Source organism: Haemorhous mexicanus, chromosome 3 (assembly GCF_027477595.1).
Source record: "Haemorhous mexicanus isolate bHaeMex1 chromosome 3, bHaeMex1.pri, whole genome shotgun sequence".
NCBI classification, from domain to species: Eukaryota; Metazoa; Chordata; class Aves; order Passeriformes; family Fringillidae; genus Haemorhous; species Haemorhous mexicanus.
In genome coordinates, this window is record NC_082343.1 from 76153904 (window position 1) to 76180000 (window position 26097).

Genomic DNA, 26097 nt, shown 5'->3' on the forward strand with positions numbered 1-26097 from the left:
CCTTTGTTTTCGCTCAGCCTTTCTTCAGATACACCATTTTATGATGCGCCTTTTAAAATCAAATGGCACTGCTGTACCTGTTTATTCAATTTTCCAGTATTATTTCTTTTTTCAGGAGATTCTCGCCCGAGAATAACTGCATCTGAACTGAGCACAGCTCAACACAGCCCCACAGCTTCAGGCGGCCGGAGTGCCTTTCTCCCGCCTGGAGGGGCCGGAGCTGCCGTGCGCCCCCGGGCTCCGGCCCCTCGGCCCGCAGGTGTCCGCGCCGCCGGTGCGCTCGCTGCCCTCAGCTCCGCTTCTACGGCTTGTACGCCGGGTGCGGGCATCCCGCAGGGGTGCCTCCGCTTCATTTGTTCAACAGCATCACGCACCCTTCTTTCAGGATAGACGGGCTTCACCGGGGTCGGTGACAGCGGGCTCTCGGCTGATAGGAAAAACACGAATTTAGCTACTGCGGGCTGCCTTTGCCTGTACACCTGGAACGGGGCAGTGCCAAGTCTGATCTTCGCTTGCAGTAGTCACTTGTTTTTATGAAGGAAAACAAGGTTAATATCTTTGAAACGGCCAAATTCTCCCATCATTCGGGAGATGCCTCTTGAAATCTGCTGGGAAATATCCCCAGTGTACTGACCCTGCGCTGGTGGTTCTGTGGAGCGATGACTTTGTCCACGGTTGCTGTAACTTCCAGAGCTGAATGACTGCCCTTCAGCGGCTAGTTCTTTCACATCTTGTACTTTATCTACCGTAGCGTTTACACATTCAAAATCTACATAGGGGCTCGTCGAGCCCGAGCCGTCGGGCCCCGGCCACGGGGAGAACCGGTGCGGTCGCTGTCACCCACCCGGGCTGGAGGGAAAAAATCGAGTCCCGGTACACTGGGAAAGAATCCTCGGTGAGCTACGGGCTTCGATGGGGCTGTGTGGGGTTGGTAAGGTGGATGCTCACGTTCCCGGGTATAAATTAACAGAAGTGACTTATTTATTTTTCCCAGGGTGTTATAGAAGACATTCTTTCTGGCTCTTGTTGACAAATAAGTCGTGAGCTACCTGACAGTGTTAGTCCAGTTGTTGCCCATATGTCTAAATACCCTCCTAGAGACGTCAGTGCCGTTTAGGAAGAGAATTCCCTCAAATGAAAACCAGAAGGAAGAATTTTTTTTTTTAAATCCTTTTCTTGTCCCCCAAAGCCACGTTACACCTGAGGGCTGTAACATACAGGGAAGATTTTTGTAAAATCAGTATCACCTTCCCCCATAGCAGCGATCGCTTTACAACATGACAGGGTGTGGGGAAGGGTGTGCTCTTTTCCTTTTTTTCTTTTTCCTTTTTTTTTTTCCCCTTACCTTCACTAAATGCCTTGCGTTCGTGTTTGTTTAACGACGAGTCGCTTCGGTAAACAAGACAATCAAAAGAACATTTGAGACTACGTGGATACATTTCTCTGATGCTTGTAGACGCCTGGACACCCAGAGGAGTTGTTGAATGCCTCTCTTTCCGTCTTTCCTTTATTTACCCAAATGAACTCAGGGAAAGCTTTTAACCGAGAGGAGATTTAAGGTGATAAGCAGCGAACAGACGGTCTGCACTGCAAGACTACGTTTCGAACTAGAGCCGGCCAAGGAGCAAAAGGGATGAGATGCTTCAAAGGCTAATTTTTTAATTTTTTTTTTCGTGTTTTTCTTTAGAAAACTGAGACCGTTTCTTCTTCCTCGAAATACTCCGACTGTTGCCTGCCAGTGCAATCTCATTTTAAACAGTTATTTTAGCCGAAGTCTCTCACCGACTGGTTTGGCAACTATGTCAGGGTTTTGAGAGTCTGCTATGGTTTTAGAAATTACTCTACAACCCTTCTCCCACCACTCCAGGCACTCTGCTCTATCTACTCTGTTCAGGAGCCAGTAGTTTTAGGAGCAGCGTCATGTTTATAGGGTTATTTTCCCCAGGGTACACACGAGATTAGAAGTAGTCCCGCTCCCCGGAAAAAAAAAGACCTCACGTCCACTTTGCGGGCAGTTTTAAAGCAGCTCTGTCTCCTAATGTAGAAGGATTTGGGTTTGGGGTTCTCCCTTTTATTTTTTTTTTTTTTCCTTCTCTCTTCCTTGTTCGTGGGATTGTCTATTGTTTTGGTTTGGTTTGGGCTTTTTTCCAGGGTGTATCAAGAAAATTAATTAAAATCTTTCTCCATCCTTCTCTCCTCTGCCGCGGGACCTGATTCACGCTGTCCCGCAGCGCATAAGCCCCGGGGGAAAACCGTACATGGTTAAAGCTGGGGGTGTCAGGGAGGGGGCCAGCAGGGGATGTGACCGCAGCTTATTTCTCCCAAGCGCGACCACTTGCTCGGTGGGCTTGGGGTGGGGAAATGTGCGTGGGTGTGTAAAACTGCGGCGATCCTCATCACCCGCAGTCCTGTGGGACCTCGGCTGCTCACTCCCGCTGCCCTGCGGAGAGGCGATGGCCAAAATGTACCCACCTCAACGCAAATAATCCCCCAACAGGTACACGGGGAGAAGATGTATGTGTGCGTGTGTCTGTGTGTGCCCGTGGGGGTCTGTGTGTCCCCACTCCCCCCGGCGGCGCCGCCAGGTCAGAGGGCGGACGCAGGGAAAGAGGGGAGGCGGGAGAGGGGTGGGAAAGTGTACGCGTGACGCCACCGCCCCCTCCGCCAGTGGGAGGCCGGCCGAAGGGTGGCGGCGGCCAACGGGACGCGAGGCGGGTCCGTGAGTGGCATTAAGGGCGGGCTCGGTCGGGTGGGAGGGAGGGGGGCCAAGGGGGGAGTTGGAGCGAAATGAAGTTGTGCTAAAAGGCTTTTAGCCATCAAGAAGTTATTAGGCATTTCTCAGCCGCAAATTAAGGATTCTTCATTAATACCAACCTCGCCCCCCCACCCCACCCTACCCCACCCCTCGTTATGTGAGACGGAGAGCCTGGGAGCCGATAAAGGGGATGGGGAGGCGGCAATGTCTGTCTGCCCATCGGTGCGAGGAGCAGTGACAGGCGCAAACTTTTCCCCGTGCCATTAATGAGCCAATTAAAGAGTTGGGCTCCTCACCCCGGGAGAGCTCTCTGCAGGCTGCCGGGCTCAGGGATTCAAGGTAGGTGAAAAGAAGATCACAACCCACCACAATCTGCCAGCCTCAGCGAAGAACCGCAGTGATGTGCGGTGCTAGGCTGTGGGTCGCTTCCCCACGGTGAAAAATGAGGAGAAAAAAAAAAAAAAGATAATTTGTTTGGAAAAATGTGATGTTTGGGTGGATTCCGGCTCTGGGCAGGGCTGGGCAAAGCGTGCCTCCCTTGGCTGGGGTGCAGCTGAGGTAGACACCCCCGATCCCAGCTGAGGAATGAGGACAGTAGCCGAGAAGAGGAGAAATTCAAAAGAAAGAAAAAAAAGAAAAAAAAAGAAAGAAAGAAAAAAGAAAAGGGAAAACAAGCAGAAATACTCCGTGATTGGAAATGTGTCCTATAGTGAGGGTCTGGCAGCGCAGAACGAGGGGAGGTCTGGCCGCCGCCGCGGTGCCGGCCCGCGGGGACGCAAAGGGGACGGCGCAGCCCCGGTAGCCCCAAACCCGCTAACGCCGGGAGCCGGGGACTGCTCTCTGCTGCGCTTTCGTTCTGGCCATGCAGTGCACACCTGGGCTGGGAAGTGAGAGGGCTGTGGGAGGAGAGTGCGGGGCAGGCTTCTCCACGGGCGCGCTAGATGGGAAAATACACTTTTTTTTTTCTTTCCCCTCTGGTGGGAGAAAATACTACACCCGCCGGCGGCTGGTTGTTGATTATTATTTCTCGCGGCTCCGCTGCGGCGCCGTGTACCGGCTCTCTCACTCCAGGACTGCTCTTGTCTTCACAGAGAGAGGCTCCGGGGAAGTCACCCAGCGTCTTGGGAGGCAGCCCGCGGCCGTGCGTTTGGGGCCTCGGATTGACAACGGATCACGGGAAAAAACGGGATTACTATGACCCTCTTCCGAGGAGCTATGCTGCCCGCCATGAGTGGGAAAAAAGGCCAGAAATACATCGTTTGGTTGCAGTCTGATGCCTCAATCTTCTAGCCTTTTTTTTTTTTTTTTTTTTTTTTTAAATGCAGTTGCTTGGAGTGCTCAATTGCATTGGATAAATGCCTTCCCCATCTAATTGACTCTGCTTTTCAGAGTATATTTACTTTTTTTTCTTTTCTTTTCTTTTCTTTTCTTTTTTTTTTTTTTTTTTTTTTTTTTTAAGAACACCTCTACTCTTCAATGCTTGTTTGCCTTTACACAACAGAACGGTTTTTCTGAGTAATGGCCGCGCTCAGAATCACTGCCTGATACTCCGGAGAGATGAATTGCAGATGAGTTTCCCTTCCACCTTTGGATGAATCTCTGGAGTTTAAATTGTAGCAAGGAAGCGGGAAAAAAACACGATGAAAGAGAAGTCCAAAAATGCTGCCCGGACTAGACGGGAGAAAGAAAACAGTGAATTTTATGAACTGGCCAAATTACTACCCCTGCCCTCCGCTATCACCTCTCAACTGGACAAAGCATCCATAATCAGACTCACTACCAGCTATTTAAAAATGAGAGTGGTTTTTCCAGAAGGTAGGTGGGAATGCCTATTCGTCTCCTTTTTCGTTCTGATCCAGATGTCATTTATCACTTTAAAGGTAAAAAAAAAAAAAAAAAGACAAAAAAAAAGAAAAAGGAGGTCAGTCCTTCGGGGTGTGCTCGGAGACAGGGTGCCCTCCGCTGTCACTTTCCTCTGTTGTAAATACTTTCCCTTTAGCTCCTATGACAGGTTTGGTTGGAAACTTATGGTGCTTTTGTCAACACTTGAGTTCTGCTGCGTGTTCTGCTACAGCAAACCCGGGTTTTCTTTTCCCCCAGTCTTCCAGTCAAATGTTCATCCCCCACCAAGCACACGCGAGGCCTAAGAGGGCATGATTCACCCCTATTTATAGTAATTCTGTGAGGGCGAGTTAGTATATGGGTAAATATTTACATAAGTCTATGCAAAGTCCTAAAGCCTTAGTTCAGCTCTCGAGGAAAGGTGTGGTGTACAGGTACAGGACACGCGTGCGGGCGTGCTCACACCCAGGGTAAATAAATAAGTCGAGCACACTGAATCACATCATGTATGTGAGTGTGTTGTGTCTCGTTCTGAGAATCACTAGAGCACTTTGAAGGCGTTAATCGACCTCGGAAAATTTTAGCAGGAGTTTTCTACCCAGACATATTCAATCCCCCTGACTACCCAGCGCTGCAAAACCAGTGGCCCAGTCTAGACATGAATCTCCTCGACAGGCAACAGTAAACTTCACGTTGACTTCCACAGCAGCAACAACCCTCCTGTCTAGCAAAAGAAAACTTAAGCAAGCTGAAGTGTCTCTTGCTTTTAAATAGTATCAGGATCTAAAGCGATCGTCTTTGGTCTTTTAGATGGGCTGCCAAGAAAAACAAACAGCACAAAGTTAAGAGAGTCAGAATAAAGTTCTTCCATGTTCTCACTCTATTGATTTTATAAGACGTAGGGGGAAGAAAAAAAAAAATTACAAACCTTCTATTTAGATCGACTCGATGGAGTTGTGGTCAGTGTGAAAGAAAAGGTATCGAGAGGTTTTTGGTTTTTTTTCCCCCTGACCTAATACAAAATTCGCTGCATCTTTTGTTGAAAAGTGAGTGCACATAGGAAACAACGTAACACAGCTATGTCCCCATGAGTTTTCTGTAGCTGTATCTCGACTTGGTTGGCCTATATTTTTTACAAATTAGGAGTGTGTATATGGCCTAGTTTTGTTTTGCTCTAGTTTTGTCTGATTTGGTGGTTTGAGGGGGTTTTAATTTTTTTTCTCGGTTAAATGTGTGGACTACTGGTATTAATTCTACTTTTTAAAATAAATATGGAATGTGGCAGTCATTTGGACGGGGTAGGTAATCTCACACCCCCCTCCCCGCCCCAGGTTACAGATGAACGTTTATACCTAAAATCCACGGCAGTAATTTTCCATCCAGTGCATTTTACAATGATTTCCATGTCATCGAGTCACTTGTAACCAAAGAAAGGGTTAAATTGAACCTTTAAAAATTATTATCAAAGTCTTCGTCAAGCCACTTTCTTCTTCTATTTGCTCTGCCACCTTGAAGATCATTATGCGGGACAATCCTGTATTTCAAAGGAGACGGAGTTGTCCTTTATGCTGTCAGCGCATACTTTATAAAAATAAAGCTATTGCAAGCCCTGATGCCCATGATGTTCCTAAAAGGATTATTAGCAATGATTTGTCAACTCCTGCGGTCTCAGTAGGCTACCTTTCTGCGTGATTTCGAGCAGGTCTCGTCAATTACTGGTGCCTATGTAGCGGGTTGTTTGATCAGAAGAAGCATATGGTGTTGCTTGTAGGCTGTGAGTAATCATGGGAAGAGAAGAATAGCTGATCCCCGTCCCTCGGTGGCAGCGCAGGATGCCTGAATGCCCTGGGGAACCGTGTGGCGAAGCGCGCCGGGGCCGGGGCCGCTGCCGGCGGCAGCAGATGCTAATTTGAGTGCGGAGGCAGTGGGGGCGGCTGAGCGGGGCTCGGGGGGCAGCGGAGCCTTCGCAGCCTCATTAAAGGCAAACTGCGCATTAGAAAGAAAGGCAGGGAGCAGACTCGGAAGGGCTCGCCCCTCCGAGGCCCTGCCGCGGGAGGCCCGGCGCCGAGCGGGCTGCAGACCCACGCAGGACCGCCGCCCCCGCATCCCCGGGGCCGCGCATCCCTGCGCAGGACCGCGGCCGGGGACGCGCTGAGAGCGGGGCACGAAGGCCCGAGAGCGGGAGTCGCAACGTGGCGTGGAGCCGAGAGGCTTCCCCGCGGTCCCACGCCGGATCCCTCTCCCTCCCACGTACTTCCGAGGAGGCGGGGAGCGGAGACCGGGGCCCGGCTCGGCCCCGGCCCCGGTCCCCCGGGTTTTCCTGCGCTGGCCCGTGCCGCTATTAAACACGAGCGAAGCGCCCACGAGCGGCCTTCCGGCGCTGCGCCTGTGCCTGGCCGTAAGGGAGCCGAGCCCGGGTGATTTTTTCCGGGACCCCGGGGGACGCAGTGGGATCCGGGAATGCGGCGGAGCGTCTTGGGCTCCCGTTGCGGCTGTGCTTGTGCTTGTCCGGCTGTGCATGAGTGTAGGGAGGCAAGGAAGAGGGGGGCTATTCTTGTTTTCCAGTGCCCCCACCCAGGAAAAAAAAAAAATTCATCTCGTCTCTGGGAAAGGAGAACAGGTAGTGGCAGCCGGGGAAATGACACACGGAAAGGACGTCTTTCTGAACGGAGGAGGCAGGGCAGGGATGTTGGATGGATGTACTGGGGTTCCTTTCGCTTGTATTACCCTGGGGAGGAAAGCGATACATGCATTGGGACAGATCCGATGAGTTGGCCAAAACACTGGGGATGGGTAGTAGGAGGCTCGGGAGCCCGGCGGAATGTCATGTCGTACATTTAAAGAGATCTTGGAAGAGTCAGGGTAGAGAAACGTTGTCTCCGTAAGAGCGAGTTGCACTTTCAGAGTAATTCGTATCCCCTCTCCCCGGTACAAGAGCGAATTTCCATCTGCCCATAGAGTGCTTGCATAGAGTTGGTTGTAAATAATCACGTACAGAAAGATGTACACTCCTCATCGCCGCGCACACGCGGGGCTGGGGACAGGGCGGAGAGAATCGGTGTGCGCTAGTCTGCATATTTTTGTGTTTGAAAAGTCCCTGTAGAGAAAGAAGGTGGGTAGATTTCGAGCTCATTTTGGAAACAAGAGTTTTCTGGGAGTGAAACGCCAGGAGAGTCACACTCAAAATATGCACGTGGGGTTTCCTTCTTACCCCCAGACATCTAAGGCAGTGGCACTGGACAAACTTGACAAACCGAGCAAAAATTTTTCTACGGGCTCTCTCTCGTAATGGTTATGCAATTCTCGCAAGTTGTTGAAACGCTAGGGTTGTTCTTTCTACCCCTAATTTCACTTCATTAGATCTTCAGCAGATTAAAACTGCCAAGGACGAAAGTTCAAGACGTAGGTTTCTTGCATCGTTTCAGTACTAAAACACTTCTTTTCAGGAGGAGAAAGCGTATAAGACCTATACTGGTTTTCGGTGATCAGACAGCTATGGAAAGAGTGAATATCTGCTGATTTTCTGAGGACATTAAGGAAGGGTTTTAAGGGTTGTTTGTTTGTCTTTTTCAAGCAGAATTAATTTATTAATTAACTCATGATTTAACGTTCATTATAAATAAATACTAATATTTTAATTTAACAGTAAATCGCTAATGGTAAGTAAAGTGGATGCAAAAAATAGGTAGAAAAATCTCCAGAGTGTCAAAGGACTAAAAGAATTTTCTGCCAAAAACGATGTGATCGTTGTTACTATAGCGGGGTAATCCTTCACTGACCTTCGGTAGTATCCAGAAGGGAAGGGAGAAAAAATTAATAAAACCCAAATAAAAAACACAGGTGGCACAATCAATAATTTCTGTTTGGGTTTTGTTTTTCTTTTTTAGTTAGGAATATTTTAGAGGTCCTATTCTCCATCCACGACCAGAGATGCAAAAGGAGGGTTTACAGTCTGTCCTAGTGGAAAGGGATCGTTTTGGCGCAGAGAGGCGTTTGCTTTTCGAGACAAAAGCAGAGACTCCGTTTACATAAACTTTCGCCGAATCAGGATGGTTAACATTTCAATATTGAAACCCTTAACCTTGTTTTATTTTAAAGGGGGAAGAGATCAACAGGAAAAAAAAATCCGTTTCCCACGTGGATAGGTGATTTAATGCTGTTTTTCTTGCTGCAAAGGGAAATGATTGAGCATTAGGTTTCAATGTTTATTTTCTTACAGAAGTTTTTCTCATTTAAGCAGCAGTTTACTCTTCACGCTATATCTCTGTTTAATTCCAGTTTTGATGTGAACTTAAAATGTGAAGAGCAGAACTAAACTACTAGCAGGATCATTGAAAACAAAAACCCAGAGATTTATGTTTTAGAAGGAATACTTAATGAGAAGAGCGGGGGAAAAAAATCATATTTCCTTTGAAAACATACGACCGTTTTCACGTTGGAGAATATTTTTCAACTTGCATATAAACCGCGTGTGCGTTGGCGCAAAGCATTCCTTCCCCTATTTCTTCGAAATAAGGGCTACTTGAATTGAGTCTTCTGGAGAAACGAATAAGTAGTTGGTGTTCGAAAATACCCTGATTTTTTTTCCCCTTCTCTCCAATTTGGACATGGTTCCGTTTGTTTGCATTTCAAAGCGCAATTCCGCTACCTCGTGTTTGCCAAAATCCTGGCTTTTCTTTCTATAGTGAAATAGCCCCAGCATTATTTCCACTACCATTTTCTTAGCAGGGGTGTTTGTTTAGTCAACAGGGCTTTTCCTCCCTATTATTATTATTTTTATAAAGAAATAGGGATGCTAATTTATCTCTACCTCAAATGAATACCTGTGATTTAGCGAGATAATAAATCTTTACAAAACCTTGCTAATGGCATCCGCAGGCAGTGGAAATGAGCAGCTTTTTTTTATTTTTTTTTTAGCATAGTTTATTCTATTCCATCTAAACCCTCCGACGGCGACCTAGTCCTTCACAGAAGCTTCATTTGGCCGAGATTTTGAGTTATCATTAACCACTGCCTGTTAAATTAACTGGGAAATCAGCTCTGTCTGGCGTTAGGCGATGGCAGAACGGAGCGCTGGCGGCAGACGATTTAATTAAATGGTTAATCGAATCAAGCTAATTCCTCGATACAACATCCAGTTGCCTTTTGGCTTGCCAGTGACTAGGACGTGCAGGTTCTGCTCCCGCGACTCCCGGAGCTGATGTTTGTCATTTCCCCTGGACAGAGAGGGAGAATGAACGCGTGGGAGATGAGGACTGAGCTCTCCTGTTGCCCTCTTCCCAAACAACTCCTGTGCCCCGCTTGTCCCTTTAGTATTAAGGAGGCAGCAGCCCCGGCGAGGAGCAGTGGGAGGCAGGAAAGGTGCTGCTTGAGGAGCCGCTCACAAGGTGACATTCTCGTCCTCTCTGCAGAGAGGCTTTGCTGGGCAGGTTGAAGGAAGCCGCTGCCCGTGCCCGGGCCGACCTTCGTCGTCCTGCCCAGCACGGAAGGGGCGAGCCCCAGGGCGGAGGTGACCGGGGGTCCCGCAGCCCGCGCCCTTTGTGGGGTCAGCATCCCCTCGGCGCCGGCGGGCGAGGAGTGAGCTGCCGCTCGTCCTTTTTTAATAACCATACAGCGGCTCTTGAAAGGGCAAATAAAATGCAGCGAAACCAAAGCGTACGGAGACGTCCCCGGGCCACGGCCCCCGGGAGGCGGCGGAGAGACCTGGGAAAGCTGCGGCGAGGGCCGCTGCCCAGAGAGGGAGTTTTGAGGAACTCCTGGAAGAGAAAGGCGCCTTGGACCCTCTGGCCCGACTTAGGGAAGGCTCCCTGCCGTTGCCCCGTCGGGCAGGCTCCCACCGTTGCCCCACAGCAGCGTGCCGCCTCCGGGAGAGCAGCCCAAGCGTCTCCCTCTGCCCATCCACAGCAACAGGAAAGAACTCCCTGCCTCCGGGGCTTCGTCTCCAAGCCAACTTCCCTGGGCCTCGCCGGGCCGTGCGGGGCGGTGCGCCAGACAGAGGCAAACTCTCGGAGGGGTACCCAAGGGTTCCCCGGCACCGGAGGGAGCTGGCCTCAGGTTCTGGCCCCCAGAGAAGAGGGTCTGGAGCTCAGGGTGGGCTCTCTACTAAGTGTTTTTAAACGGGGGCGTCAAGTCGCCCGCTATAGTGAATCCGGATTGCGCTGAAGTTTCATGACTAGCGAGCCCGCTGGGGAAATCGCCGTAACTGCTTTTAAAAGCCGGCAAATCAGCGCAAAGTAGATAAGGGCTTGCATCTTCTGGCCACCCCACTCCCACCGCCACCCCCACCCCCCTTTGCTATTGCCAGACAAAGGACGGGGTCGAGATGGGCTCTGCGCTGCAGATGCTCACAGAGGGACAAGTAACCCGGAGATCAACCAGGGCCAAGGAGCTGCCCTGGCTTCTCGGAGTCTCATTTCCCTGCGCCTGCCTTCCTCCGTCTTTGCCTAGATCAAATTAGAAACGATTCAGGAATCTCTTCCCCCTTCCGTGGGACAGAGGAGCTTCTTGAAACAGTATCGCCACTGGATAGGGACGGTGCCCACCCAGCCCCTGGTTCCATTGGCTGTCGACATCAAGGCTTGCATCAATCAAAAGATGAGGGGGAGGAAGGACAGGACCAGGGCAGTGCAGCGCGGCAGGTCTGGCTGTGCGCCCGGCCTGGGGGACAGGCTGGCGGTGCGGAGCGGCTCTCAGTGCCGGAGGTGGGCGCGGCTGGGTGGGAGAAGGCATTTCACAGGGACCCGCCTTTGTAGCGAGCCCATGAAACCGATGGACATGCTTTTTGATGTGGAAAGCACAGTGGCTTTCCACTGGAGAGTGCTGAGAGAAACGATGAATCAGCAGGCTCGCTCCGCGCAGGTTCCGCGCAATATACGTGAAGGCTGTTGGGTAACGATAGTCTGGATAAAATGCTTTTCTTTTCTTCTCTTAAAAAATATATTTTTTTTTACTGATTTTCCTTTTTTTCCCTTTCCCTCCCCCCCTCACAACAGCAGACAATATCTCGTGGCACAAATAGTTTCTCTTCTCAGGAAAAAAGTTTATCGAGTGAAAGAGATTGTTAAGCAGGAGGAAGAGTTTGTTAGGCAGGAGCATATAATCCATATTTTGGCAAGAGTATCAAATTCATTCTGAAATAAAAGCTCGATCCATTTTTAAAAATTTTCTTTTTCTGCTTGAATAACACAGCTGAGTGATGCCTTGAGCTTATGTTAGACAGTTGCTCATCATTCATTCACCAAGAACTGACCTAAACGGTGCCTGTGGGATTAGGTCAATTTTAGTGGATCTACTTCGCCTCATTTGGTTACTAATTGGTTTCTTGTTTTATAAATCGAAATCTCATTTTCAGGAAATTACAAAACCCATGCAGCTAGTCCATGGAGGTAATCCGTGGGTCGGGGGTATTTAAATGGAAATGGTTCTACAATGCATCAAGTATTAAGCAAGAGTAAAACTTCCCCTCTATTTCCAAATGAAATGTGAACTCGCTAGCTCCTTAGATCCATAATGGATACACCCCTTCTAAGGCTACTTATGTAAATATGATAAACCAGACAGCGGTGGGGGAGGGGCCGCAGGGAAGAAAGCAAATTTTATCTGCTAAGGTTAATGTGGCATAACTTGGAGATCTTCCAAAATAGATTATGTTTTGCTTTGTCTTCGGCCACTTTAGCTGGGAAAATCCTTTGCCTAAAAACGATTTAGTTATCCTTCTTCTCACAAAGCTGCTTGTTTCTATTCCAAAGCTATTATGCTGTTGGCTCTCCAAATTACAAGAGAATCTTTAGATCTTGTTTCCAAGCGTAATCCTGGAGCAAAAGGGAGAGCTGATTTCCTTGTTTTGTTTTAAATAGACAATCAAAGGATTTGCAGAATTTTCTGCGGTAGGTCAAGTGCAAGAAATCACAGTTTGCCCCTCGATAAAAGGAAATTGGATGTTAAAGCGAATAGACCGGGGGGAGGGGTGGCGGGGGGAAGAGGCGGGAGGGAAAATTAGTGGAGGGGGCTTTCTCTCATAATCTTTAAAAACAGTATTTAAGGGGCATCAGGAAAGGCCGTCGATTTGGGAGAGGCTGGGATTGGCAACGATTAGAAATAGTCTCCGACTTGAAAGTACTGAAAACATCTGGGCAGCACAAAGGATCGTCTCATGTGACAGGATTTCAAAAAGCTGGTTCAGGTAGACAAGTGAAAACGTTTAATTATAAACCATGAGCAGACAGAGCCCAGCAGCGCGGGGTTTCCACCTAAAACATATAGAGGAACTCAGCGCGCCGTGAAGAACCGCCTTCCCGAGGGAGGTTAACCTGCAATGCCCGTGAGCTGTTCATTAACCCGCTGGAGTCGGGTTATTTTCCCTTTTAGGAGAAGAATAATTAGAGCCGTAAACTTAGATTAATAAGCAACTTAAATCATAGGCGGGCAGTGCAGATTTAGTCTTGAATAAAGAAACCTGTCACTCAGATTTCCCTCCGGGTGGGGGACGTGGCAAGGAGCCAGCTCAGCACTAACGGGCCATCCTGGCTCCCCAGCAGAGAAACCTCCGAGGAGCTCGGGAAAAACAAATATACCGTGGGTTTTTCTCTCTTTCCCTAGAAGCTGTGTAAGATTTGCCAGCTCCTTCCTGAATACAGGGGGCGGAGGTGATCCTCCATCCTGGTTGCTGGCTCCCCCTTAATTGGCGTGGAATTAATGGGAAGGAGTCTGTTTCTGACTGGCGACCTGCTACATGCTGAGGCTGCAGGATGAGGAACGGGCCAGAGAGAATCTCCTGCCTCTGTAGGGCTATGAAGTTAAGGAAGAAGGAGAAAAGTGTAGGGGTGATGAAGAGACAAGTTGTTGTGAAGAGGCAGAGGAGGAAGGGAAGAGAAGGAAGCGAGAGGCGGGGACGAGCGGGGCGCACCGCTCCGGCGGTGGGGAGAGCGCGTAGGGGCCGCGCTGGAATGCCCTGTTCAAAGAGCACGATGGAAATCGTTAGCTCTGCTCGGACCGGCAAACACCTGGGTGAGGCCGGTCAATAGCGAGGGATGCCCGCGGCTGCCTGCTGTCAGCACTTCGTCTGTTTGTCTCGAAATAACTGGAAAACGAGGTCTTGCCTTTCCCCAACCCGCACTGCGGGAGTGAGCACATCCCGCCGGCTCGGGTCCCCTTGCTACCTGCACCCCAGCTATCGATCGGGATTTGTAGGTTTCCCCTCCGTTTTACTCTATTTTACTGCTTGTGCGTGTCGGAGTGAGACTTATTTCATGGCACAAGCCTCAAAGGTTTTAAGTGACCCGTTTAAATTATTTCAGCAACAACACCGTGAAAAGACATCGTCCATGAATAGCTTTACTCCGGTGAAGTAGCCTCCACGTGGCTTTTATTACTACTCACTTTGCATAGGAGAAAACAAGACGTGTGTAAAACATTAAACAAATCCGGAAAGATTAATTTCTGGAATGGGCTCTATGGAGGCACATCACCCCTCCCTGCAGCGGGAGCCATCCAGCCCACCGGAGCAGCAGGAGGAGAGATGGAAGAGATAGAGGTGAATCCTGGAGGCAGACTTTGTGGGGCAGGAGGGAGGGCGGTCCGTGCCGTTGGACAGTGGCGACAAATCGTGAGGTTAGGACGCTTCCCCTCAAGTTCAAGGGGGACAGTTCCCAGTAGCCGAAAGCAGCACTGAAAAACGCTTGGATCTGGCATGCTGTTACACTTAGGTCTTAAAAATTATCTTCACCGTTAACTCAAAATAAGTATTCGGGTATTTTTCTCTCTGAGGAATTAAATATTGAAAACAAAGCAAAATTATAAAAAGGACAAAAGAGGCTTTTATCTGCAACGAAGTCACATCTAGTTTTCCAAAGATTGTATGTATATATGTTTTAGAGTGTAGACAAGGAAAAAAATGTTACACCCCCCCCATCAGGCCCACGTGAGTAAATTTTTCATCTCCTGACCTTACTTTTCTTTTTTGTTTGTGTTAAATAACAGGACTTGGAGAAGCCTGGGGCCACTCCAGTCGAACCAGCCCACTGGATAATGTTGGACGGGAACTGGGATCCCATCTTTTGCAGGTACTGGTCTGGAAACGACAGGCATGTGGTATTAATGATTAAAGAAGTAATTCCCTCTTCTGAACTTTCAATTGCCACCTTGACTAATTTTTAACCGTTCAAGTGTTTAATAGAAAGGTAGGCAGGAGGGGAACCACTTCAGAAATGAGAACCACTGTGATTCAATGTAGTGTGTTTTATTGGTGGCTTGGTCCCTCTGGGTCCTTTGCCTCAGAATCCTCTAACACTGCCTCCACAGAGAGGGATTCACAGTGTGTCCCAGGGTGCCAGAGACACAGGAGCACGACTTTTCCCCGATTTATTAAGAAAGTGACACATATCATCAATGTCGTGAAGCTCAGAGTGGTGTGGCAGGGAGAGGCTCTAGCGGCAGGTTAGGGTAGGCTGTTCGCGACAGAAGGGCTCAGCGGGCACCGACATTAGCAGAGACACAAATCAGGAAGAACAGATCTGAAAACTCACAGTGCTCTGAAATACTAAAGAATATTAGTGATGACCATCACCACGTATTTCTGGTGGAATCGTGTGGCCTTTGGAGGGCCTATTCTGTTCTTGCTACACCCGGAAGTCCCATCTGTGTCTACTGAAATGTACCTGACCAATTGTCTTATTTACACTGTGGAGTTTTAAATTCTCTTTGATCGCTTAAATTCTCCTTATAAAATAGGCAAGCACTAAACCTCCGTAACATTTGAAATAGAAGTATTCGGGATTTCTGGGACCTACATATTTATCACCAGATAGCCAGGACCTCTTCTTAGATACTTTCAAGGAGTTACTTTTGAGTTCGGCCCCTCTGAGAAGTGGATTGTATCTCAGGGGTCCAGGAGCTTTAGAGGGATTCTTGTCCAAGATTTGCCCATTTCCTTCCAACTTTCTGAATAATCAGAGCCTGAACATGGACTCCCGTTTGGTAATATAAATCAGAGGGACAGGTATATAATGGGTCTATCTATTAATTTATTTGTATTCCCTACCCTTTTCTGCAGACGTTAGACGGTTTCATATTTGTTGTGGCTCCGGATGGCAAGATCATGTACATCTCAGAGACTGCCTCGGTGCACCTGGGCTTGTCGCAGGTACGCTGGGGGGCCTGCTAGCCCCTGTGCCTGCCTGTACCACCCCCGCGACTGACAGGAGAGGGTGCGCGGTGCCGGCGATGAGCCCCCCTACTCCTCCTCCTCTCTCACAGGTAGAGCTGACCGGCAACAGCATTTACGAGTACATCCACCCCGCCGACCATGACGAGATGACGGCGGTGCTGACGGCGCACCAGCCTTACCACTCGCACTTCGTGCAGGGTAAAGCACACAGCCCCCGCCCCCGCCTGGCCGCCGCGGTCGCGTAGGGGACCGCGCAGAGCCAGCGGAGCCTGTGGCTCACCCCACCTCTGCCTTTCCCCCTTCCCAGAGTACGAGATCGAGAGATCCTTTTTCCTGAGGATGAAGTGTGTCCTGGCCAAGAGGAACGCGGGCCTCACCTGTGGTGGCTACAAGGTGCGTGCCCGCGGCCAGATTCCCCGTTCCCCCCGGCACCAGCCTTCCCGTGCTCCTGTGCCGGGAAGGCTGTGAAAATGGGGAGAGAAGAGGGGGTGAGACCTCTTCTCGCGGGGGTTTTCCCAGCCCAGGACTCTTTCATGTGGTCCATTTCTCTCAGAGTATCAGATTGAAGAGCTCAAACCACAAAACCAAAACCAAGCAATCGAGCTCCCCTTGATGTTTGTTTGTGAGACTTTTTTATCTTATTATTTATTTATTATTTTACTCTTTGAACTCAACCTCGCACAACCACTGATGTTCCCTGTGACAGCTTTCAGGTGATACAACCGGAGCCCTGGGTTAATTTCTTTCTTAATTAGGTAATTCGTCAGCTGCAGAGGTAGCTCTCTCAGTCAAGGGTTTTGACCAGGTGCTTCACACAGTTTTGCTCGGTAAGGAGAGCTCTGCGCTGCCTCTTAACTCCTCGCTGCTTTGTGTCAGCCACACAACGCCGAGGAGGGGGTTGTACCCATGACCCAAGGAGGTGTCGTGTCACGATATACCGTAGACCAAGACCACCTGCTGAACTCCAAGAAGAAACATCTTAATAATAGAGAAGTAAGAGTGGAAGTGGACAGCAGTTGTCTGCAAGGATACGTTTAGGAGATATACTTAAATCAAAGGCACTTTTTGGCGATGGATTGCGCCTGCTCCATCTATATAACAGACGTATCTTACACATGTGACATATGCACACATGTAAGCTCTTTCTCACGCGCATACACTCTTCATTACAAAGTCGTAACTGGATTGGCAGTTCCGCATCTTTACTTTTCAGAAGAATAATAAAAGCGCAGTTAGGAGGTGGGCCAAAAAACACTTAAGCGAGTGGAGGAAAAAAAAAAAATCTTGTTGACTCTAATGGGCCTTAGATCGACGCTGAACTCTAGTATGGGGGAAAAAAAAAAAAAAAAAGACAACCCCGATAAAACTGCAGAAAACTCCCGGACGGTGCCGCTTAGCCAGGGCGGAGACGCAGGTGACCGGCTCCAGCGAGCCCGGCAGCCACACCGGCACCGAGATGGGAGGAATTGTCCCGGCCCTCCTCGTGGGGAGGGACTCGGCACACCCTTCCCCCCTGCTGAGTAGCCGCCAAGCTTTCCTGTGTCTCCGGCAGGTGATTCACTGCAGCGGGTACCTGAAGATTCGCCAGTACAGCCTGGACATGTCTCCCTTCGACGGCTGCTACCAAAACGTTGGCTTGGTGGCCGTGGGCCACTCGCTGCCGCCCAGCGCCGTGACGGAGATCAAGCTCCACAGCAATATGTTCATGTTTCGGGCCAGCCTAGACATGAAACTCATATTCTTAGATTCCAGGTAGAGCTGGGGTTATTTCCAAATCTATTCCCCTAGCCCGTCCCTTCTTCTCCAGGCCTCCTCTCCTGTCCTTTCACTCACTTTTATTTGCTGCTTATGTCTGTTGCAGGGTAGCTGAGCTAACAGGTTACGAGCCCCAGGACCTGATAGAGAAAACCCTTTACCACCACGTCCATGGCTGTGACACCTTTCACCTGCGTTGCGCACATCACTTGTGTAAGGAGATGGTCTTCTTGTTTAAAACCCCGCCCCCCATCCTGTCCCTTTGCAGAAGGGCTTTGGGGTTGCTGGGATTTACCTCTAGGTCAGTACGTGAAAAGCCAGCTCTCTGGAGGGCAGAATAAGCAAAATCTTCTTCAGGTTTTAGTGAAACAAGGTTAGATAAAGCCTGAACTCTGGACGCAGGCTGCAAATGTAGGGGATCGGCAATGAAAGGCTATTTTTCCATCCTCTTCTTTTGGTTGTAGGACAAGAACTGCCCTGCACAAATCTCAGGCGCTGTTGTCTCTTTAAATTCTGGTTAGGAAAACTCTTTTTTTCCTGCTCCAAAAAGCCATACCAGTGAAATATCAACATTTTTATTTCACTTCCACCAAGTCTCACAAATCTTATCTGTATATCTAATTTCGACTGCAGTAGTAAGCCCGATTCGGCGATATGTACTTTATTCTATTTTGATATCATGATGACATTAATACGTGAATAGAATAATAGAAAGGATACCAATTTCCGGTAAGTTTCCTTACATAGAATGTAACGAGAAGAGATAAAACCCAAAGACGGATTTATAGGACAAAATCTGGATGGTGATACTTCAGGATGGGGGGGGTGTGTGTGTGGGGTTCGGTTGCCGTAGACGACCACACACACACACACACACACACACACCCCGACCCTATCAATCTCCCCTATTAGCCTGTGATGACGATCTCAGGTACCGAGATGAGCCCTGCCTGGGGGCTCCACCACCCCTGTCCCCGCCGCTTCCCCATGTTCCAATTCCTCTGGTCGCCCACTGGGCTCTGGGGGGAGTGTGCGCCCCTTCCAGGGCCGATCAAACCAGAGGCGGGAGCTACGCTGAGGCTCTCTCGCTTTGTCCCCGCAGTGCTGGTGAAAGGGCAAGTGACCACCAAGTACTACCGCTTCTTGGCCAAGCACGGCGGCTGGGTGTGGGTGCAGAGCTACGCCACCATCGTGCATAACAGCCGCTCCTCCCGCCCGCACTGCATCGTCAGCGTCAACTACGTGCTCACGTAAGTCAGCCTGGGGCCGCTCCGAGCGGCGGGGGCCGGCCGGGACCCAGCGCCGGGCGGGCACCTGCGGGAGAGCCCCGCTCTGCCCCGGGCCCGGGGCCGCTCCTCCCTCCCTCCCGCCGCCTCCTCTCCCCCCTTCCCCCGCCGCCGCACTGACCAGGGCAGGCTCGCCAGGTCTGCTAGGAAACACATTGAGAGCTTTCATCCAGATGAAGGGTTTCCCGTCTGCCTGTTTCTTTCTCTTTCGAGAGAGGAAAAGATTTAGAGGTTTGTCACCCACATATTTTGCTGCCCCCCTCCTTTTTTTTTTAAGTTTAAATGCACCCAGCATTAAATAAAATTTAATGCGGCGTAAAAGAAAAGGCTTCCACGTACGGAGTTATTTATACTCAACAAACAGGACATCTGTTTTTCTTTTCAAAAATCTGGGGTTTGAAGTTCTTAATTTCATCCAGAGTCTCTATCAAAGCTCGGAGATTTCTTTTTTGTTCTTGGAGAGCGATCCTTACAGTGAACCACAAAGAAAGTTGGTGACCAGAAGGGTCAGTGGAACTTAAAAAAAAATAAATTTAAAATTAAATAGGAAAAAAAAAATCAGACTAAGTGCTGAGGTACCACATATCTCAATACATCTCCCTGCATTTTGGAATGGCTGGGTTGTGCCTTAGCTATCCTGCTTGTACTGAAACGCAGAGGCCCAGTGAGGGAAGGGGAGCTCGGCTGGACTATTTTTAAATGTTTTCATGGTAGTCATTACTATCCCCTCTGGACACGGCAGTAGCTGTTGCCGGCAGCACTGATGCTTCATTAGGACCTTAGGACCAGTGGGGCAGGTGGTCCTTCGTTGATCCTTGGGACCGAGCATTCCTCAGTTCCGCTACTTCTTCTTCTTCTTCTTCTTTTTTTTTTTTTTTTCTCCTCTCTCTGGAGACAAATGTTGGTATTGGAAGCATCTGAGAGGCACAACCATCCCCTTTCCTAAAAGAAATGATGGCAGCATCATTTCTTGCCATCACGGCTTTGGTGCATGCACAGGTGATGAGTGGTTTGGTAGCCCAGTTTAAGGAGTGCTTTCCAAAATGAAGTGGTTCGACAGGGAGGCCACGCCACGGCTCTGGTCATGTGTGGAGGGGCTGCTGGTAGAGTGGGAAAGGTGCTGCAAGTCACGGCACCTGCACTTCTAGGGTGTCATCCCTTTGGCATGTAAGGTGATAACGGGCGTCGTGCTCTAAGATGGGACATCGCACCTGCATGAAAAAAATAGACATTTTGGTCAGCACCCTGCTATAGTCATCAAATTTCAATTCCCCTTTAAAGAAAATTTATTTTATTTTACTTTGTTTTATTTGGTATGGAGTGTCATTTCCTCAGTAAGGATGGCTATCAGCAGAGATGTTATCACTATTCTGCACATTTTTACGTCCATTTCCCCCATACCAGTCCCTCTCTGTGTTTTTTTCGGTTTATGCTTTCCAGTTAAGTCCAAGCACCTGCTTTGGGTGAACGGGGAGCATCAAAGACAGAAGTTAGTGCATTGTAACGCTAAGAAAAAAGGAACCCTGAGGCAACTAGCATGTTGGAGTGGTTTTAGCTCCAGAAACGCTACGGTTTTCCACCATCATTTGAGATTACCGGTCGTTTCCTTCTTCTTTAACCCCTAAAGTGTGAACATCAATCACGCAATTCTACCTCAAATGATCCGAGTCGAAATGAAGCACCCCAGCGGACCTGCTGAAAGCACAGCTGGGCATCTGGCAGGATCTGTCCCTTGCTTGCATGGCACGAGAATTTCAGGCTGGCACGGCAAGCAGGGAGCGCCTTAGTTCCCTGTAGGGGCTCAGACAAACCCGTCAGAGCTGTGTCCCAGCAGAGTGACAGGTTGTACCATGTGCCTGTGTCCTGTCAGCCCCCGGTTGCCCCCGGGCCATGGTGGGCAGCCTGTTTGCGGCCGCCCGCATCTCCACAGCCCCGCTGCTCCGGCCACCGGGCAGCCCCTGAGCGTCCGCGGCCCCGCGCCCCGGCAGGAATCTCCGGCAGTCTGGGAGCTGCACTCGGACTGCCCCAACACTCTCCTCCCCGCCTCCCAAAATGGCCCTGCAGGGAGGACGATTTCCCCCGCAGGAGCGGTACCCTAACAGGGCGACCCCTCCTCTCCAGCTGATTTATCGGTGGAGGCAGAGTCTTTATACTTTGGTGCGTGTATATGGATTTTCAGAGCCTGCTTGCAGCCAAACTGGCATGTAGGAGGACTATAGCTGTGCTTTCAAGATTTCCCTTAGAGAATGAAATTATGCCACAGGGCAACTTCCTTATGCCTTGGTGTAAATCTCCAAGTCTCTCCCCTTGCACTCTTGGCTTAATTGCCTCGAGTGTGAAGGAGGGTGGAAGGGCAGAGAGGGAGCCAGGCTGGCTAAAGTAGAGATGCTGAAAGCTGGGAGGTCCAGCACCGGCTGCAGCAACTGCTGTGTGCTGCTGACAGCAATGTAGACACTGCCACTGCATAAAAATCTTGTTTTGATATGCTCAGGTCCTCGAGGTCTTGTTGAGCCTGGCTGGCTCTTTTTCAGTAGGGCTGACACTACAGAAATTGCTGCCTCCAAGAGATGGGCATATCTTCCACTGAAAAATTATATAATTATTATCATCATCATCATCATCATTATCATTATTCTTCTTGGGCTAGTCAGCCATTCAGAAAATATATGTGAAGACCAGGCCCTACCATTTGCCAGGTGACTGTAAGCAGAGAAAGGTCTGGTTTTAAAAAACTGAGATGAAGTCAGCCTCTGAAACAGATAACTTGAGGAGGAGGGAACTGTTAGGGAAAGGCTGATGGTGGCAGAGTTGGCTAGGGGGATGCTGAACTCCTACCTAAAGCAGGCTTAATTGTCTTAATGAGCTATTCAGAGTCAGCAGTATCACTCAAATGAGGAAGGCAGTTGGGGAAAATACAGAGGAAAATAAGGTTTCAGGGACTTGTGGTTTTCCTCTAGTATGAGGTAGGCTCTACTGTAGGAGAGCTGGGCAGAGGTCCTGTAGCCCTCAAAATCTGCAAGTGTTAAATATATTTTATGCCGGTATAAATCTCATAGAAACTGCTGTTCTTTAAGGGTGACATTGGATTTTTCCAGGAAACCAAGAGAGGCTGAGATGAGCAGTCTGTGTGCGCCCTGCTGTGCTTTCTCCACTTGGCAGAGGGTGTGTGGCAGAGCCCCTGGTGCAGTTCCTGGCAGAGGGACAGGAGTAGGTGTACCCACTGCAGCCAGAATGTGTTCTTATAAATCCAGCAGAGAAAAACGTGCTTCAAACGAGAAATACAAACCTTTCCATATGGACTCTTGCATGTTTAAGATGAGGAGAAAGCAAAAGAGGTGCAAATTAGTGTTTTTGAGTTTTGAAATAACAGAATCACAATCCCACACATTTGGGGTTGCAGGGTAAAACCTGAAAGGTGAGAGGACTCCTGCTGAAAAATCATTTGAATACAGGAAATTTTGGTCTTTTTGGAGAGCAAATCACAGAAGGGGTCGTAAGTTTTGGAAGATGTAGTGCAAGTTTTTGACCTGCTAATTCCCTGGACCTCTCACACAGTAATTCTTCACTCAGGTAAAACCCCAGGTTTGGGTTTTTTTTTTTTTTTTTTTTTTTTTGGTTTTGTTTTGTTTTGTTTTGTTTTGTTTTGCCATGGATTAAGGAGCTTTTTCTCACTATTGAGAGGAACCTGTGCTCTCTGTTTTGGAAAAGAGCAGATACTGAGTGCCATAAGAGCCAAAATGGTCTGGAGCAGTTTCAGTGCAGGCTGGACAGGAAGAACAAGAATCTCTACTTTGCAGCTTCCCAGCTCCCCTGGGTAAGAGTGAAGATGAAAAAGAAAAAAAGGAATGAGAAAGATTTTATGGAAAGAAGGCCCACACACACCCCAGTTAAGAAAATTAAAAAGAGGTGATTTTAATCTTCCAAAAATCCCAAGTTTTGGGAACATGAATGTTAGGTTTGAGAATGAATGCTTGCAGTAAGTATATATGCTGAAATAAATAAGCATGGTGGCAATGGAAGGTGATTTTTTTTGTCTAATAGAAGTGTATAAGATTAATATAAATTACCTATAAGGACTCTTCCTTAAAGCACATATATTTGGTCATCTTTATATTCTCTTTTGGATATGTGAATATAGACATGGAATATTTGTTTCTTTTCTTATTTGTTCTGTACGCACAGGTACCATATCATTGATTATTAACTGTGCATGTTTATCACATAAATGGACTCAAGTATGAGTCAATGAATAGAGATGGTAAGTGCTGAAGTTAAGTTTATATTTAGATTGCAAACAACCTTCCTTTAAACAAATGGATCATGCAAAGTCCAAATCCTTTGACTTTCTGAGCATGAGCAAATATTATAATAATTTGTCCCCAGAGAAAGCTAGAGAAGCTTTCCTACATACGTTTTGTTGTCCTTTAGCATTTAAAAGAATAGCAATAGTGGTGTCATATACAGATAACATGGATTAGGTACATAATTGTGACTAATCTCTGTTCTAATGATACAGCATGTATTTGATATAGTTCCAGTTGACCTCTTCATGTTACATTGTGTAACTGGCTGATTAGAAACACAAATTGAATGCAATTTATTTGAACAATTTTTTCACAAATAACTGCCTTTATGACAAATGTTTTACCAAACAATGTGATAAATACGATTTAGAATAAATTAACCATTAATTGTATCTACTCACTTAATCTTTAAGTGGTTATTAATAATATTCATAGCTTTGTGTACTTCCAATTTGAAACAATGGTATAAGAAAGGTGCTATCTTTATGTGTGATGGCTCAGACTTCAAAAATGTCCTGGCATATGTCCTTTCTGGCATATTAAATGGGCTTTAGGGAATTTTGTGTTTTGTGTGAAAAAGCTCTCCCCATATTTGTGGACAGTTACAGTTATATCTTTTCATCATTTTTCATAGAAATCCTCTTTTTTTCCTGTCTTTGGTACATCAGGTTTCACCTCTGTCGCTTCCTAGTCAGTGGAAGAGTCCCCGAACTGTATTTCCACACCACCAGTGTGGGCCTTCCCTTCTTGAACATTTCTCTTGAAATGACCCATTTGGAATTGCCACAGAATTGTTTCCTTAGTCATAGGGAGATACTTGGTCTCTTGTGTCTCTCAAGTGTGTAATGGAGTAGGTAGGACAGGGAATACCCTAGGAAAGTTACCCTTCCTCATATTATTAGTGTAATTAGTCATATGAGAAAGATTAGTCATGCAACTTAAATACTAGACATATGGCTCAGTGACTTCACCTGAATAATATCTGGGGTTCTTTCTTAAATAGTTGTAAACAGTAGCAACAAATTTGACCTGCTGCTTTTCCTTTATATTTGTCTGTATTAATGGGAACTTTTGCCACTTGCCTAGTAGTACACAGAGCTGGGTCCTATTTTTTCTGTTTAATCTTCAATGTGCTTTTCCTAAGACTGGAAAGCCTGCCATCATTCCCATTATTTGAATAGCAATGTAAAAACATAGACAAATTGTTTTAATAAATCAAAATGCTCAGGGAGCATATGTCTCAAAGGAAAAAAAAAAAGGACTCTTCTTGAACTACTCAGTGCAGTATTCTGTTTGTTCACCATTAGTTTTTATTACAGACTTGTCTCCCTGGAACATTGTTTATGTATTTCTTGCAAATAGGAGACAGGCTTTTCCAGGTGTCCACAATACATTTCTGCAGTTCTTCTTTGTTCATGTAGGGGCTTTCTCAGCTACCATTTGTTTAATTCACTCCAAATTTCTATGCCTATATTTAAACCAGGTGACTGTAATGACCAAGGCACTAAAACTGTGGGCCAGATCTGAGAGTCACTGTTCATATGAAGAGTTTTATTTGCTAGAGTAAGGATTAAAGGATTGCAGCTTAGACCTATGGAAAAAATCCCCCCAGTTGTTAGTTTAAATGCATGCATGCTGAGAGTCTCACATGGCATGAAATTCAAGGTTGCAAAAAAGTGTCTTTATTCCAAGGAAGAAGAGTGACTTCAAATGCTTTCCACTTCATCATTTCCCATTCAGTGTGGGCTGCTCCAGGCCTTTGGAAACACCCTCCTCTCAAACACTGAGTTACAGATCTTGTAAAATGTTTGTCTGGGGCTGAGACACATTCAATGGCTGAAACAATTACTATCTCCAGCTGTCTGCCTCACTCCACTGATGAAAGGTACAGGGCTTGCTCCAGGGACTCTTTTCCTAAAATGCCATGGTTTATGGTTTAAGGTAAACTGCCACAGATTTTACTTTACATGGAAGCATTGGACTGTACACTGTGGCACAGCTGTTCTTGCTAGAGAGGTTGTTCACACTTTATCCTCATTCTGCCCTTCTTGCAATCTGAATGGCATAAGTGTGGCTTGTGAACATCACACCAGCAGCTGGGTGCTCCAATGCCTTTTGGGGGTGTCTCAGTGGTCCTTCTATGTGGCAGAGCTGGGAAGATAGTGAACCGTGGAGTTAAGGGTTATATTCACTGCTCTGTGATAGTTCAGAGAACTGAAGAGGCAGCTGGAAGAGTGTATGCTGGTTTTACTACACCACATTTGTAGCTTTGTCTGTGGACTGTGTTAGTGGATGTGCAGAAGAGACATGCCAAGCAGTCCACTGCTATCAAAGGATTCCCCTTCATGCTCCCACCCTCTTAATACTCTGCATAAAACCGGATGCAGAGCTGGCTCCTGCTCTCATAACAGCAGTATGTTCCTTAAGTAGGCTTACAATTTTACTAGCTCTGCTTCTGTTTCCTTAATCCGTTGCATGTTTGCTCTTGTTGCTCTGTGCTGCATCTTAGCACTGCTGCCATTCCCATGTTGTTTCACTGTAATTATCATGAGGTGCAACAGGTGTGATAAGCTACTAAACTGATTCTTAGGCAAGCTCTTCCCGCTACATTATGTTGTTCTTGCTAGGTTTTAATTCGTACACAAATGTGGCATTTTGACACAGCCTAAATTAAGTGTTAACAAATAAATCTCCTTTGTCCGTTCAACAGTGGCAAGTATCTGTTTGAAATCTAATTCCCCTTCCCTCACCTCTCTTTTGTACTTTACAGTGTGGGCCAGGCTCCAGCACATATGTTCGTACTCAGTGGGTTACTTCAGAGGCAGCCCCTTTCACTTTGATGACACTATTTATGGAGGCAGGCACTGCTCTGTGTGAACAAGGGTATAGCGTCTGACCCTTCGGAGGGCTTGGGATGGCTGAAGTCTGGAGTCAATCTCATGATCTTTAACACAGTTAGATGATTTATTCCTGTTGTTGTCTTTTGTTATC

At 47.8% G+C, this 26097-nt stretch overlaps 1 protein-coding gene across 1 annotated transcript in view; it reads left to right on the forward strand.

Moving 5' to 3' along the window:
• Positions 1-4238: 4238 nt before the first annotated feature.
• The window catches only part of SIM1 (SIM bHLH transcription factor 1), a 47436-nt gene continuing 25577 nt past the window's right edge, over positions 4239-26097 (forward strand). Inside the window, exons 1-8 of the mRNA XM_059842395.1 lie at positions 4239-4570; positions 14576-14658; positions 15648-15737; positions 15851-15959; positions 16069-16154; positions 17314-17513; positions 17623-17729; positions 18619-18766. Of these exons, the coding sequence (XP_059698378.1) occupies positions 4396-4570; positions 14576-14658; positions 15648-15737; positions 15851-15959; positions 16069-16154; positions 17314-17513; positions 17623-17729; positions 18619-18766 (998 nt within the window). The 5' untranslated portion in view covers positions 4239-4395. The remainder of the gene's footprint in view (positions 4571-14575; positions 14659-15647; positions 15738-15850; positions 15960-16068; positions 16155-17313; positions 17514-17622; positions 17730-18618; positions 18767-26097) is intronic.